Source organism: Mirounga leonina, unplaced genomic scaffold (assembly GCF_011800145.1).
Source record: "Mirounga leonina isolate KUSES-001 unplaced genomic scaffold, KU_Mleo_1.0 Mir_454, whole genome shotgun sequence".
Lineage (NCBI taxonomy): Eukaryota > Metazoa > Chordata > Mammalia > Carnivora > Phocidae > Mirounga > Mirounga leonina.
The window spans coordinates 1,686,030-1,701,031 of record NW_023270763.1 but is presented as its reverse complement, the minus strand read 5'-3'; the positions used below and the strand labels follow the sequence as shown (position 1 = coordinate 1,701,031).

Genomic DNA, 15,002 nt, shown 5'->3' with positions numbered 1-15,002 from the left:
TTAAGATTTATTTATTTATTTATTTGAGAGAGAGAGAGAGAGAGAGAATGAGAGAGCACGAGAGGGGGGAGTGGGAGAGGGAGAAGCAGACTCCCCGCCGAGCAGGGAGCCCGACGCGGGACTCGATCCCGGGACTCCAGGATCATGACCTGAGCCGAAGGCAGTCGCCCAACCAACTGAGCCACCCAGGCGCCCAGTGTGTGAGTTTTCTGCCGCTGCTGTAACAACTTACTACAAACGTGGTAGCTTAAACAACACAAATTTATCGTCTCACAGATCTGGATGGAGGTCAGTAGTCCAAAATAGTTTTCCTCAGCTACTTATCAGGTGTGGGCAGGGCTGCGTTCCTTCTGGAGGCCCTAGGGGGAAATCCATTTTCTGGCCTTTCTAGCTTGCAGACGCCTCCCACATTCCTTAGCTGATGATGGTCCCCTTTCTCCAGCAGCCATGGGCCACGTCTTTCTCGTGCTGTCATTTCTTTGGTTCCCATTTTCTTGTCTACTTCTTCCACTTTTGAGGACCCCTGGACTACATTGGGCCCACCTGGATAATCCGCAACCCGTGGCCTATTTAAAGGTCCACCGGTTGGCCACCTGAATTCCACCTGCTACCTTAGTTCCCCTTTACTGTGGAAACAACAAATTCAGTTTCCAGGGCTTAGGTTGTGGACCGCTTTGTGGGGGGAGGGCGTGTTAGTGTGCCTTGAACAAAGTAGCTGCCCTGGGGGTGGCATCGCTGGCTCATGGGTGTACACATCTTTTGTTTTAGCGGACACCCACACCTTATCCTCTGGGGGCTCCTACCAGTTTATTCCTGTGACTGTCGAGGCCCTATTAAGAACATCATTTCCTCGTGACCTCCTGGATGCTAACTACCATTCTTATAAACTCCCTTCAGACTTACAAACATTCAGAAAGTGTTTCATTTTTGTTTGGACTTCTTTTCCTCCGGTATTAGTGGAGTTTAGTTTCTTGTCATAGTTTCATCTTGTGTGGCCTCTCTGAACTGACTCACCGTTCGTATCTCTTGCCCCTTTTCTTAGGAGTGTGTCTTTTTCCTTGTAGATTTGTTGCGTTTCTTTTTTCATTTTGAACATAGACCCTTTGGGGATTTTATGTTAAAATTATTACTATCACAGTGCCCAGTGGGAACATCCTGTTCTCTGTGCAGGATGAGATTTTATTTCAGGTCCTATTTTGAGGTTTTGAAGTTCAGCAGTTGGGACATAGGGTAAGAATGGCAGGGGATGAATGTGATATATGCTTGACTGTGTAATTTGAGTTTTTGAGATTGCATCATACCCTGATAAAAATACACACAAACGACAAATGGCCCCACTTTCTGCAATCCAATGGACCTAAACTTGTTTTAGAACACGGGAGAATCAGCTTCACTTCTGTTGGAGTGGCTAACTTGATGGCATTCCATACATTCCATCTGGTTAGGAAGCTCCCAGCCATTTGTCTCCTGGTTTTCTCTGGGGTCACTGCTGAGTTCTTCTTATCATCCAAGCTCCTGCACAGGGGCCCCCACCTTCTCTGCATGCCTGGGCGATTTCCTTGGTCTCTCGGCCCCAGCCACCACCCCTTACCTGCTTTTTCTCTGGGTGTACATTCATCAGAATTCATTGAGCTGTCACATAAGATGTATGCATTTGGGTTAAATTATACCTCAAAGTGCGGTTTGCATTCGGGAAAAAACTCTTCCTGTCCATCCTCCTCTCATCACTACGCATGTTTTGATTGTAAACTCTCAGTAGGCAGAAATTATTATTTTTCTTTACCTCCCAGGATCTAGAGTAAGATCTGCTCTGTAGAAAAGGCTTAAATGTTTCAAAAGAATTTTTACTGTAAGTCTTTTTAAGGATAATACCACATTTTAATTTGATGATGATAGCTGTAGAAATACTATTTAAGTTTGCTTTATTGGTCTTTAAACTCTCATATAGACGTACACAATTTGCAAGGTAAAAATGTGTCAATTTGAAGAAAGAGGAACTGACTGAATCACTATTGTGTAGAACAGATTTTGCCAGAATTTGTGGTTAGCAAGAAAGTGATGTGTTCTGGGTGGGGGAATTCTGTTTTGGTATTATTTTTTCCTTCCTAAGAAAAAGGCAACACAAAAAGAGATGTTTGCCCATCCCACTTGCTGGGGAGAGGCTGAAGGGGTGGCCTGTTTGTGAGCAGGGCCGGCTGGAGGCGCAGGGGGAATGCCTGGACCCCAGGGTATGTGGAGACCGTGACTCTTGATCCTGTTACCCTCTGAGGAACTGCAGTGTTTTTGCTGTGTGTTTTTATTATAGAATCACTCAAAAACCATAACCAGACTTCAGGGGTAGAGGCTCTTTGTTAAAATAGTCAGGATTAAAATATCTTGTAGCACCGGGGGTCCAGGATGGCCTGAGATGCATGTTCTGTCAGTCGTTTGACTTACAGGGGCCTCTGATGCCACACTTCACATTTTCTATTGGCTGGGTGGCTGGAGGGGAGCACATGGGCTGTTTCTGCCTGTGGAGCCGGTGGTCGGTGGGGGTTTTCGAGGACTCCTAACCAGTTTGGAGGTTGTGTGCTCAGCAGAGGTGAGGGGAAATTACGTGATGCCTCATTAATTCCAGGGAAGCTCGGTGTGGACTGGAGAGGCTTGTGGGTTAGGTACTGTCTCCGAGAAGTCCGTTTACACGGGTCTTCCGAGGATCTTTCCTAACTGATTTGCGCTGGTAGAGTTTGTTTACCGCAAGTCTTACGAGTGAGTTGTAATCAAACCAGTAAAATTGCACTGTTGTATGAGAATTGGCTCTTGGAGGAGAATGTTGTTGTACAAGAACGTAACTGCAAGTTCGAACATTTTATAAACGGAGAACTTACCCATAATCCCACCACTTCAACACAACCGCTGCATGTTAGCGTGCACTTGACTTGTGAGCGACAAGGTGCCGGCCATATGCGGCAAATGTAGTGCGGTGCTGGAAATGTGTTTTCCTTCTGACTTTCTTAACATTTCTTTTTCCAGTTTATTTTATTGTAAGGTTAGGCTATATCATATATGTACAAAAGATGTATTAATTGACCTTTTATTATCAGTGAGGCTTCCAGTCAACAGCAGACTGTTAGTAGTTAAGGTTTTGGGGCATCAGAAGTTACATGTAGATTTTCAGCAGTACAGGGCGTGGGGTTGGCGCCCCTAACCCCCATGGTGCTTGAGTGTCAACTCTATTTTCTTTTTCCCATGCATATGTTTTTTACGTGGCTATCCTCAGTGTATATACCCTTTATAGCCTGGTCTTTTCACTGAACATTCTTTTTACCCTGGTAAAAATAGCTTTTATCGTTATCTGTTGAATGCCTGCATGATAATGCATCAAGCTCTCTGTTGTGTTTCTAAAGTACTAATGTCATACAATTTGTGTTAAAGATACTCTTGCCATATGTTTTTCAGAAAATGATTCTTTTAAATTGAACCAATGGTAAAACTTGTCCTTAAGGGGCGCCTGGGTGGCTCAGTCGGTTGGGCGACTGTCTTCGGCTCGGGTCATGATCCCGGGGTCCTGGGATCGAGCCCCGCATCGGGCTCCCTGCTCAGCGGGTAGTCTGTGTCTTCCTCTGCACCACCCCCATCATGGTCACGTGCTCTCGCTCTCAAGTGGGCGAATAAAATCTTTAAAAAAAAAAAAAAGTTAAACTTGTCCTCCAGTTTGCACTTGGTACAGGAAGTCTGTCTCCCACTAAATTAGTTCCCCACCTTAGAGGTTATGGCTGTTATCAGCCTTGCAGTTGAATCAGAGTTTCTGTAAACTCGGTTATCCGGCTTTGAGAACTGGTAGATGCCCTTAGGTGACCTGTTCAGGGACTTTTGCAAATGTCAGAACTGAGTCCCCCCTTCCACTGCTGAGGGTGTCCAGAGAAGCCAGAGAAAACACACATTTTGGTGACTCCAGTTTCTGTGAAGTTAAAAAACATGCAGAATTCAACTCTGTCGTGTAGGGGGATGCTTCCTTAGGTGATAAAACTATAAATGAAGAGCAAGCAAAATACAATGAAAAGTAGGCAGTGGTCGCTCTGGTAGGAGAAAGGGGGTTTGACCTATAAGGGATACAGGGCAAGTGGGGGTTTCAGGTGCTGGTGGTCTTTTAATTTTCTGCCTGCTTGTGTGTTTGAGATATAATTTTGTTGCACTGTCCATAGACGTGTTACACCCCTTTCTGTGTGGGTGTTATCTATTTCACAGTGGAAAACATGGAGGGAAACCCCGAAATCCCAAGATGTCACGTGCATCTGCTAACGATGAGGCTTGCCCAGCAGAGGTGGGTGCAAGGGGTCTTGTTTTAAAGTAGTTTTGTAGGCATTTTGAACTCTCTCGGTTTCTACTCTCTAGTTAATTTTGGAAATGCATTTGTACTGAAATACATGTTTTATTGTGTCAACGTCCACTCCTAATGGAGAATCCTGAACTGAATCAGCAGGAGACACCCCCCCCCCCCCCCCGCCGCCCCGGCTTCCACTGTTTGTGATGTCTGTGTCTGAATATTATTGGCGCTGGTGAGTCCAGCCGTTTCGGTGGCCCCTGGGACCCGCAGGACTCAGACCTTAGGGCTGCTGGCCTGTGTCACCGCTGGAGAGCTGTCTGGGGACCTCACCTGGTGTTCTAGAATGTCCTTGGCCAAAGCCATCTACTGTAAAGGAGTGCGGCGATAGTCGTGACTTAGCGCTGTTAGTTGTCTTTGGGACAGTAGGGTCACCTCACGGCTCCTGAGAAATGCCACTCACTGCTGGGTTTTTGCGCCAAGGGGAGATTGGAGATTGCATTTGTAGCTCTTCCGAGGAAGGTCTGTAGGTGCGGTCCTTTATCTCGTGTCTCAGGTGTGCCGCTGATCTTCCTTCTTAGCCAGACCGCGAAGGTGGGGGTCTCCCGGAGCCTCTGCAGCGTTTAGAGGTTAACTGTGACCTGTGGAAGTGGCGTGTTTCCCGAGATGGACCGCGTCACGGGTGGAGGGTGTCTTTTGCCTCCTCCCGGGAGGGGCTTCCACATACGGCATTCTTCACGGTGCAGAGTACGGGTCATGTTGATGATGAAGCCTTGCAGAGCGCTTCCTGTGTGTCAGACGCTCTGATGGGGCCTGATGGAGGAGATGCCGTGCCCTTCACAGTAACCCTGCGAAGTAAGTAGTCTGTCACCCCCACTTTACGGGTGGGGAAACCGAGGCGGCAGCAGTCCCGTCACTGGCCCGGGACCAGAGAGTGGGATTCACACGTAGGTGAAGCGTGTGGCTCTGGTTCGGAAGTGGCACATGTCACCTCCTAGCCTTCACTGGGATAGAGATGCACTTAGCCCTGCTGGATATCTTGGAATATTTTCACTTTCACGGCAAGAGATCGTAGAAAACCTGAGACGCTTTCAGACTGAATCACCCAGACCCGGGGTGAGGGTTTGAGGAAAGGACAAAAAACCAAAATCAGATTGAATTTAGTTAAAAGAGAGACCATGATTCTTTTTGGAATTTTGAACTCCTTCTTTGTAAGTTATTCCAAGATTCCGCATATTAGCTAACATAGTATTCCTTTTAAACTCTGGAAAAAATCACTGGGCCTCCCCACATGTAAACATTCCAAAAGTGAGAGACTGAAGAGGTTTTTTGAGGAATAGACCCAACTTGAATGGGGCCCTTTCAGAAGCAGGTTTGGTGAGATTCATGGAGAAACAGATCTGGTGGCCCCTGTGCTGGTTCTTCTTGCTCCAGTTTGAGTCAGAGGAAATCATCTGATAGGTGACTGTTTTTGGCACTCAGCTTCAGTTTTGTGATGTCTTCAGGAAACAGACCCGTGATTTTTTTTTCCCCTCTGTGGTTTGGTCTCTTGCATCTCCCTCGGAAAGGGGTAGCCCCTCATAGCTGAGGATGTCCTAATTGTGTGTGAGTGGCTCACATGTGTCCCTGAGATCCCAGGGGCCAGCCACACGTGGTTAGCACGGAACTTCAGGCGTCATTCGGGTCTTGACCGGAGCAAGATGCCTCTGTCACAGTGTAGAACCCAGCGCTTGCGGCGGCGAGCACGCCAGGCCTGCAGTTCGTTGGGTCTGTGGTTTGATCTGGAAGCTTTGTGTCTGGTCTGCAGGTCCTTGGGAAAAGAAAAGCTTGAGCATCAGGCACCATGCTAGATGCTTTCACATACCTTCTTAAAAAAAAAAATTCTTGCAGCCAGACAGTGATGTCCATGGTATGGTCCCCATCTTAGGGACGAGAAAACTGGGTGCGGTGAGGGAGGTGAGCTGTTGGCCCATAGTCATACAGGAGTCGGGGATGTGCACCGAGCCCATCTGACCTCTGGCCCCGGGCATGGGGTGTGCCTGTTCCTGCTCCTGTCCCCGTGCGTCAGGGAGGGAACACGGGATTGGGCGTCATCAGGTAGCGTGGTGCAGGTTCTCGCCCCGAGACTCAGCTTGCCAGCTCTGTGACCCTCGGGCCGGCCCTGCTGCTAGCTGAGCTTCGTTTTCGCATCTGTAAAATGGGACCAAGCACCTGCTTAGAGGGTTTTCTAGGACTAAGGAGATGTTATGTAAAGCATTCAGTAAGGTTCCAGACACAAAGAGGTTTCATTGGGAGTGGTCCTGGTTTGAATGGTGGGGTGTACTGCACACAGCTGTCCGGATGGCTGGCTTCATCCCTGCCTTTGAATTTGTGGGAAGACTTAGGGGAGTGGGGAGACACATTTATTAAGGGCAACTCTGTTAGCATCTGGGCATTCAGCAGCTGCTTCCAGTTCTGACTTGTAGCTTCATGGCCATAGGGGCGACAGGGACCCCATGGGCCTCTGGAAGTTTCTTTGGCAGTGTTGCCAGCTAGACTTTTCTGCTTGTGCCCGGAACAACCAGAGGATTTCACAGGTAGATGATTTTTCCCCTTCTTCATAGACACCTTTGTTCTAGATTGCAGGCCATCCGTGTTCCAGGCACCGCGCTGGCGTAGAGAAGCGGTTTGTATTCACAAGCTGAGAGAAGCTGAGAGAAGAGGGGGAATTCATAAAACATGTTTAACAGCTTCACTGAGCTCTCATTCACACACCACATAATTCTCCCATTTGAAGTATCCAGTTCAGGGGTTTTAGTATATTCACAGAATTGTGTAGCTGCCACTGTCATCAGTCTTAGGGCATTCTCATCTCCTCCGGGAGGAACCCCGCACCCATTATGGTCAGTCTTCATTCCCCAGTCCCTCTCCTCCTAGCCTAGGTGGTGTTTGATCTTTCTGTCCCTACAGATTTGCCTCTTCTGGGGATGTCATGTAAATAGAAGCCTGTGGTATGTGTCCTTCCGTGCCTGGCTTCCTTCACTGAGCATCAGGGTTTATCCACGTTGTGGCACTGACCAGCGCGCCGTGACCTTTTATGACTGCATAGCATTTGCATTGTGTTGAGACTGTATTTTACTTATCCATTCATCAGTTGGTGGACATTCGGGCTGTTTCCACGTTTTGGCTGCTGTGAATAATGCTGCTGTGCACGTTCATGCACACGTTCTTGTGTGGACATATTTTTCATTCCTAGCAGTGGAATGACTGGGTCGAATAGTAACCTCTCTTTAACCCTTGGAGGGATTGCTGGACTGTTTTCCAGCAAGTATGAGCTCTCCCAATTTCTCTGTGTCCTCACCAACACTTGTTATTGCCTCTTTTTTTTTTTTGGTGCCTGTCCTTTTGATTATCGCCATTGTAGTGGGTGTGAAATGGAATCTCATTGTGGTTGGGCATCTTTTCGTATTGGCCTTTTGTGTATCTTTTTGGAGAAATGTGTATTCAAATCCTTCTTCCATTTTTAAAATTAGGTAGTTTGTCTTTTTAAAAAAAAACATGAGTTTTTGGAATTTCTTTTTATATTCTAGACACACACCCCTTATCAGATCTGTGATTCCTCCATGTTTCCCCCCATTCTGTGGGTTGTCTTTGTGCTTTCTTAATGGTGTCTAGCAGCAGGACAACCTTTAATTTTGATGAAGTCCAATTGATCTCTTTTGTTCTTTTGTTGTTTGTGCTTCTCGTGTCATGACTAAGAAGGCTTTGCCTAACCCAAGGTCGGAAGACCTAGTTCTATAGTTTTTGCTAAGAGCTTGTAGTTTTAGTGCTTTCAAAGTGAACCCTGGACCTGAATGTTTTAGTTCTCCTGTATGGTGTGAGGGAGGGTTCCGGCGGTGTTCCTTCGCACACGGAACACACAGGTGGCATGTACTGTGTGCCACCCCCATGCCCAGCAGCGTCGGGGAGCCAGAGTTCCCGGATGTGGGGTGGGGAGGTGGTGAATGTTCGGGTGTGGGAGGCCCTCGTGGATGAGACGTTGAGGAAGCTCAGCAAGGAGATTCAGCCCGGAGAGTAAGAAGGATCCCTAGACTCTTAGCAGGGCTTTGGAAACACTTTACCGTTACAGGAGTGTTTGAACTGAACTTTGGAGAGGATTCAACTCAGAAATTTTCGGCTAAGAAGTACCAGAGGACTTGGAAGGACCTGAAGAGATTGTTTATTTTTACTTTGCTTCAAGGTAAAAACACTTAAACAATTGCAGGACGATGAAAACCTTTCTTCTCTTGCTGTGCAGGTTGACTATCCATATGGCGTGTTATGGCTTTATATAATCCGGGTTTTTGCCTTCTGTTATTTTGGGGAAGAGTGGATATAGCTGAAAATTGGCAGGGAGGCCATGGTGGGGGTGGGGAGGTGCTGCTGGCGTGAGGCTGTCCCTGCTCAGGGCTCAGCATGGTGGCGCCTGTTGAAAGCCATCCTCTGCATTACCAGCTTTTACTTCTCGCCATAGCTCACTGAGGCACGGTTCCTGTCGCTGGTGGGACCTTGATGAGATTTGTTGGTGCGGGCGGAGCGGGCCTGCCTAAGATAGCGAGCAGGCCTCGATTCCTGTATGTGGCTTTCTTGCTCACGTGACTTTGATTCCTTTCACTGAGGCGGCGAATGATTCTTGAGCACTTACTGTGTGCTGGGTGGGATGCCAAGTGTGGACAAAGGAAGGAGGCCTGCTGTCCTGGAGTGGATGGTCTTGTTGTGGGACATGGACAGTTTTCAGAGGTACTGAGCCAGTGACATGTGCTTGCACATGTGGGGAGTGGGGAGAGGGTGCAAGTTGCAGTTGTCACCGAGTACCTGTCACGGGAAAGTGGTGGTGGTACCAAGATTCGAAGGTGAAGGAGTTGGTCTGTGGGTCGCTGGGGAGCGGGTGGCCCTCGCGTGAGCCAGCAGACAGGCTCTAAGCTGCAGGTCCTGCTGTGGCTAAGGAGAGGTGAGCAGGGGGGCAGCAGGACTGGAGTGTCTGCCGGCTGAGAAAGGAGAAAAGAACAGTGTTGGGGGGTGGTAGGGGTGGATTTGAGGAAACTTTGCATTAGGCTCTATTCCCCTCCGTGATTGCCGTTCTGATCCACAGGTGGGAAGCTAAAGTTTTAGTTTTCTCTCTCTTGCTCTCTCTCTGTCTCTCTTTAGAGCAAGCATGTGTAAGTGGGGGCAGAGGCAGAGGGAGAGAGAGAATCTTAAGCAGATTCTGCACTGAGCAGGGAGCCTGACATGGAGCTCGATCCCAGAACCCAGGGATCATGACCCGAGCTGAAGCCGAGTCGGACGCTTAACTGACGGAGCCACCCAGGTGCCTGGTTTTATCTTTTTTTTTTTTTTAAATTTATTTATTTGAGAGAGAGAGAATGAGAGAGAGAGCACATGAGAGGGGGGAGGGTCAGAGGGAGAAGCAGACTCCCTGCCGAGCAGGGAGCCCGATGCGGGACTCGATCCAGGGACTCCGGGATCATGACCTGAGCCGAAGGCAGTCGCTTAACCAACTGAGCCACCCAGGCGCCCAAAAATCGCTCTGGGGAGGCCGTGAGGAGCGGGTGCTGGAGGTGGGCTGGAATTGCATAGGAAGGCCTGCTGGGAGGGCAGCAAGAGTCTGCAGAGGCGCCGGGCCGGGCGGCGGGGCCCAACTGCAGAACATTTGCGGGTTCAGTCATCAGAGCTCCCCGGCTGACCCACCGTGGGCGTGGAGGATAGGGAAGATCTTCACATTTCGGGCCCAGGCGACAGGCGAGTGGCTCAGGAAGGGCCGCCCCAGTGTTCTTTTTTTTTTTTTAAAGATTTTATTTATTTATTTGACAGAGAGAGAGAGACACAGCGAGAGAGGGAACACAAGCAGGGGGAGAGGGGGCGGGAGAAGCAGGCTTCCCGCCGAGCAGGGAGCCCGATGCGGGGCTCGATCCCAGGACCCTGGGATCATGACCTGAGCTGAAGGCAGTCGCTTAACGACTGAGCCACCCAGGCGCCCCTTGGTTTTATCTTTTTAATGCCACTGTGGTACATCCATTAGATTACCAAGGTCACTGCACCAACGCTTGGAAGAGGGTTTCTGAAGAAAGTCTTACTCCACATGTGTGTGTATAAAAGCCATCCAGGGAAATGTCCATTAGGAAAAAAAAATGTAACATTCTCTAGGAATTGATGCTAAAGACAGAATAAAAAAATACAGCAGAATGTTTTGTGAATGAGGCTATTCTTCATGCATTTTCAGTAGCAGGGAACAGTTAACGGGAGAATGGCTCCCTGATTTTTAGTTGCATACCTGAGATATTGTGCAATCACTACAGGTAATAGTTTTTAGGAAGACAGAATAGTGGTTGTTATGTAAAAAATCAAGATGAAAAGGTGATTTACCGGCAGGCGTGGGGGAGAAGCGTTACGGAACGGTGAGGGGAAGCGGGTGAAATACTGAGTGGCCCGGGTGTGAGGCAGCCGGACCTCTTGCTCACGGGAGTGCGATGTGGCTCAGTCACTCTGGAAGACTGGCCACTCTGGAAGTATTGGCCAAGCCGCACCTGGGAAGCCCTGGGACCCAGGGACCTCACTGTAAGGTCCGTACCGAACAGAAATGAGCGTACGTGCCCACCACACGACGTGGGCTAAGCGCTCCTGGCCCCGCCGCGCGTCCTAGGAAAACCTGGGACCAGCCAGGTGTCCAGCGGCAGAACCAGGAGGTAGACTGTGGCCTGACCACACCGTGTGGTCTGTATCGGGGACACGGGCGGGCATCACACATCACGCGGAGCAGAAGCAGGCAGAGTTGGGGGGACTTACAGCTTGATTCCACTTATGTGACAACAGGCGAAAGTCACGTGTGGGGCTGGAAGGTGGCAGTCACCCTTGGGGGGCGTGGCCGAGATGGAGAAGCGGAGTGTGGGGAGACTGTGTGTCCCGTCTGTCTGGCTGCCGCCACACTGCTGTGCATGGAGCTGAGCGGAGTTGATATGTGCACTTTTCCGGACACGTGCTGTGTTCCAGGATGAGAAAACTCAGACAAAGGGAATGATTATGTTTCTTGTATATGTGGAAGACGATACTCGCATGCACTTTACGGACGCGTACGGACACTGAGAAAGCACACAGGCCTGCCTGCGAATGCTGTCCATCGGCTCTAGGGCAGTGGCCACTGTCAAATAGGAAAGGGGGAGGTGGTGGCGTGCCTTTGTAACGTGTTTTCTGTATTTAACACTTTTTCAGAGGAAAATATGGCACAGTGTTATCTTCTGTGAAATCTCCGTGGTGGATACATGGATTCTGATATTTTCTGTACATTATGTACATTTGAAATATCTCACAATGAAAACAAATGTAAACGCATTTATAAAGTACCTAAGAACAAAGGTTGAATGAAAGGAAAACAGTGTTCGTGGTGATTGTGTTATGTGAGTGGCTAAGAGCTTGGAGGTTTTTGCTTTTACAGAAAATTTGAAAGAGAAACATGGTCATGTACACACATGGAAACACACTTTGTGTATAAAAAAATCCCCTGTATGTCTGTTGTGGGTGGGGAGTTATATGCAAGGGGAATCAGATGTGTGCCCGCTGTAGGGGGGAGTGGTTTTCTTTCTCTTTTCTTTTTTTTGGGGGGGGGGGCGGCGCAGGGGCAGAGGGAGACAGAGAATCTCAGGCAGCCTCTGCAGAGTGTGGAGCTGGGTGCGGGGCTCAGTCTCATGACGCTGAGATCATGACCTTAGCTGAAATAAGAGTCGGACACTTTACGGACTGAGCCACGCAGGCGCCCCTGGAGTGGTTTTCTTTATCTAAAAAATGTCGTCATGGTACATAAAATAAGGTGGTAAGAGAAAGCCACATCCGAGGGGTAGCAAAGCTGAGGCCATGAGAGTTTCTGTGTATCTGAGCTCCGAGTTAGGGGTCCGCCACCCCCCTCCCACTCGGGGGTTCACAGCGCTCCCTGGTCATGCACCTGCTGAGCTCTCAGTTCTGAGGCCATGGTCGCAATAAGGACGAGGACACTGTTGCTTCTGTTTCCTGAGAACAGCTGAATTTCAGAATAACAGAGTAGCTTAGAACAGTTCTTGATCATAGGTAGAAACCTGTTTCATGAGCCTGACAAGGAATGTTCCTGTTGAAAATTGGGGACCCCTGCTGGTTCCATTTCTTGTTATTTTGGTGAAAGAGTTGTCATCTGGAATGCCATTGGTCACTGCTCTCTCTGAGTAAAGCATGGTGGCCACATTTATGAACACCTACCTGATTTTTGTCAGATTTGGGCCATGGGTCCAGGCAAGGCACTGAGCACTGAGTTCCTTCCTCTGCTCATCCTGCGTCTGTGGTTCTCAAACTGTGGCCCCTGGACCAGCAGCAGCTTCACCTGGGAGCTTGTTAGAAACTCAGGGTCTTAGGTTCCACCCTAGACTCTGGCGCAGAGCCCAGCAACCTGTGTGGGTTTTCAGTTGTAAAACATACATGACCTACACTTTTAACCATTTTCAGTTGTGTGGTTCATGGCGTTAAGAACATTTACACTAGTGTGCAACCGTCACCACCATGTGTCTCCAGAACTTTCTCATCTTCCCAAACTGAAACTCTGTCCCCCCACAAAACTCTGACCACCCCCCCCAGCCCCTGGCCCCACCGTCCACTCTCTGTGTCTGTGATTTTGGTGAGTCCAGGGACCTCCTATAAATGGGATCCCACAGTGTTTGTCCTTTTGTGTCTGGCTTCTTTCACTGAGCACCGTGTCCTCAAGGTTCATCCATGTTGGGGAAGGAACCAGGGTTCCTTCCTTTTTAAGGCTGAATACTATTCTACGGTGCGGATGGACCGTGTTTTGTTCATCTGTCAGTGGACACGCGGGGTGCTGGAAATCATGCTGCCATGAACGTGGGTGAGTGAGCACCTCTTCAAGTCCCTGCTTCCAGTTTTTGTGGGGAGAGACCCACAGTGAGATTGCTGGTCACGCGGTGATTGTGTTTATTCTGTGAGGAGCTGCCAGGCTGTTTCATGCAGCACGGCATTTTACATTTCCAGCTGCCACGCACAGGGCTTCCGGTCCCTCCACATCCTGGCCAGCACGTATTTTGTATCTTTTTTTAAAATAACAGTTACCTTACCTGTCAGCCTTTGATCAAGCCCACCCGGTGATTCTGATGCACACTCCCCTTGGAGGCTGTAGCCCTGAGACTGCGCTGTCTCTTGCTGGCCCTTGTCATCCCACATTCTGGTGAATGGACGGCCGAGGATGGCGGTCGTGGTAGATGTGTGTGGTGGGAGAACCGTGAACTTGGAGTCCATCGGAACATGTGTCCCGGTGCACCCTCCTGCTAAACTCAGACAGTAGGAACCTTCCTCCCTGGCTGCCTTTGGAGGACAAATGACCTATCGTGGTTTGAACAGCCCTTGATGCTGGGAGGGGCTCTCTGCAAGCGGTGAGACCCCGGGGAGCGCCTGGGCTGAGCGGAGTTAGGGACGCCTGCACGTGCTCCGTGCAGCCCCTGCTCGTGGGTGGGCGTGCGTCCCGAGGGGGCGGCCTCCCGGGAGGGGCTGGCCCGTGCGGCTGTGCAGTCTCCCAGCCCGTGACTTCCGCAGCAGTCCGCGCTTGCTGAGGCTGGCCTAGACGCAGCAAGGCCGTGCACGAGAGCGCGGCTCACTGCACGAATGCTGTGGCTTTCCCAAAGCTCTGGCCTGTGGTGAGTGAGTACGGCCCCAGCGGACAGCTGCCGTCAGGACATGGGGGCTCCATGTCTCCGGGTGCCTGCCCTGAGCAGGACTGCCGCCCAGAGGCTCTGAGGCAAGTGTGTTGGGAAGCATTGCCGTCTTTGACGTTTCGGTGCTTTTCGTTTGTGGATAGCTGGCTTGGAGAACCACAGAATTTCACAGCTGAAGGGATCTTGAAGGCTGCTCGCTGGTACTGTCTGTGCGCTGCAGAGAGGCAGAGGCGTGCCCTGGGGGTCACACGGGGCCTTGGTGGCTGGCTTGGGAGTGACGCCTGTTTCCCTGACACCTGCCAGGCTGTCCGATAGTAGTGAGGCGTCCAGAGCCTCATCCCTGCCGCGCGTGAGGCCTTGATCTGCGGGCCGGCCTGCAGCTCATTGCCCCGGACACCTGTTGTTGTGGGCAGTTGGTTCTACATCTTAGTCCACAGATGTACAAAGGCTTTTTGGATTCGAACACCAGAATCTGGAAGGGAGGCAGGGGGATTACTGAGTGACTTCTAGGGGCTAGGTATTTTCAGGTCCAATGTGCCGTTTCCCACAAGGGCCACTGGGGCAAGGTGGAATCAGCCCGTGGCACTGAGAGCGGCTTCCTTCCCAGTGGCTGGTGGGCAGCAAGTGGCATTTCAAGGCCAGGCCTTGTTCGGAACTGCAGGTTCCGGGTTGAGCCCGAACCCCTCAGTTGAGCAGTTTGGTGCCAGAAGGGTTGGGGCAGGGAGGGAGCACTGCTAGGAGGAAGGGTTGTTGCAGTCATCGAGGTGCATCGAGGGTAAGGGGCAGGCGCCCTTACCGCCTTTTTACTGGTGATAAATGGTAAGCTCGGTGGTCACCTGCCGGGCCCTGTGGTGAGGAAGTCAGAAACCAGATGTCAGCACATGTCTGTCTGACGTCAGAACCCATCCTTTTAGCCCTTCAGTCGGGGCCTAGCCGCCTCTCTCCCCGTCTGCATCACCTGTCAGGGCTGGGTGGGCGCGCAGTGTTTTCCATTTCATGAGAGT

The 15,002-nt window shown here is 50.2% G+C and overlaps 1 protein-coding gene across 1 annotated transcript in view; it reads left to right on the top strand.

Moving 5' to 3' along the window:
• Positions 1 to 15,002, top strand: part of SNX8 (sorting nexin 8) — a 37,554-nt gene that overhangs the window by 2,080 nt on the left and 20,472 nt on the right. Inside the window, exon 2 of the mRNA XM_034988260.1 lies at positions 8,412 to 8,522. Coding sequence (XP_034844151.1) covers positions 8,412 to 8,522 — 111 coding nt within the window. The remainder of the gene's footprint in view (positions 1 to 8,411; positions 8,523 to 15,002) is intronic.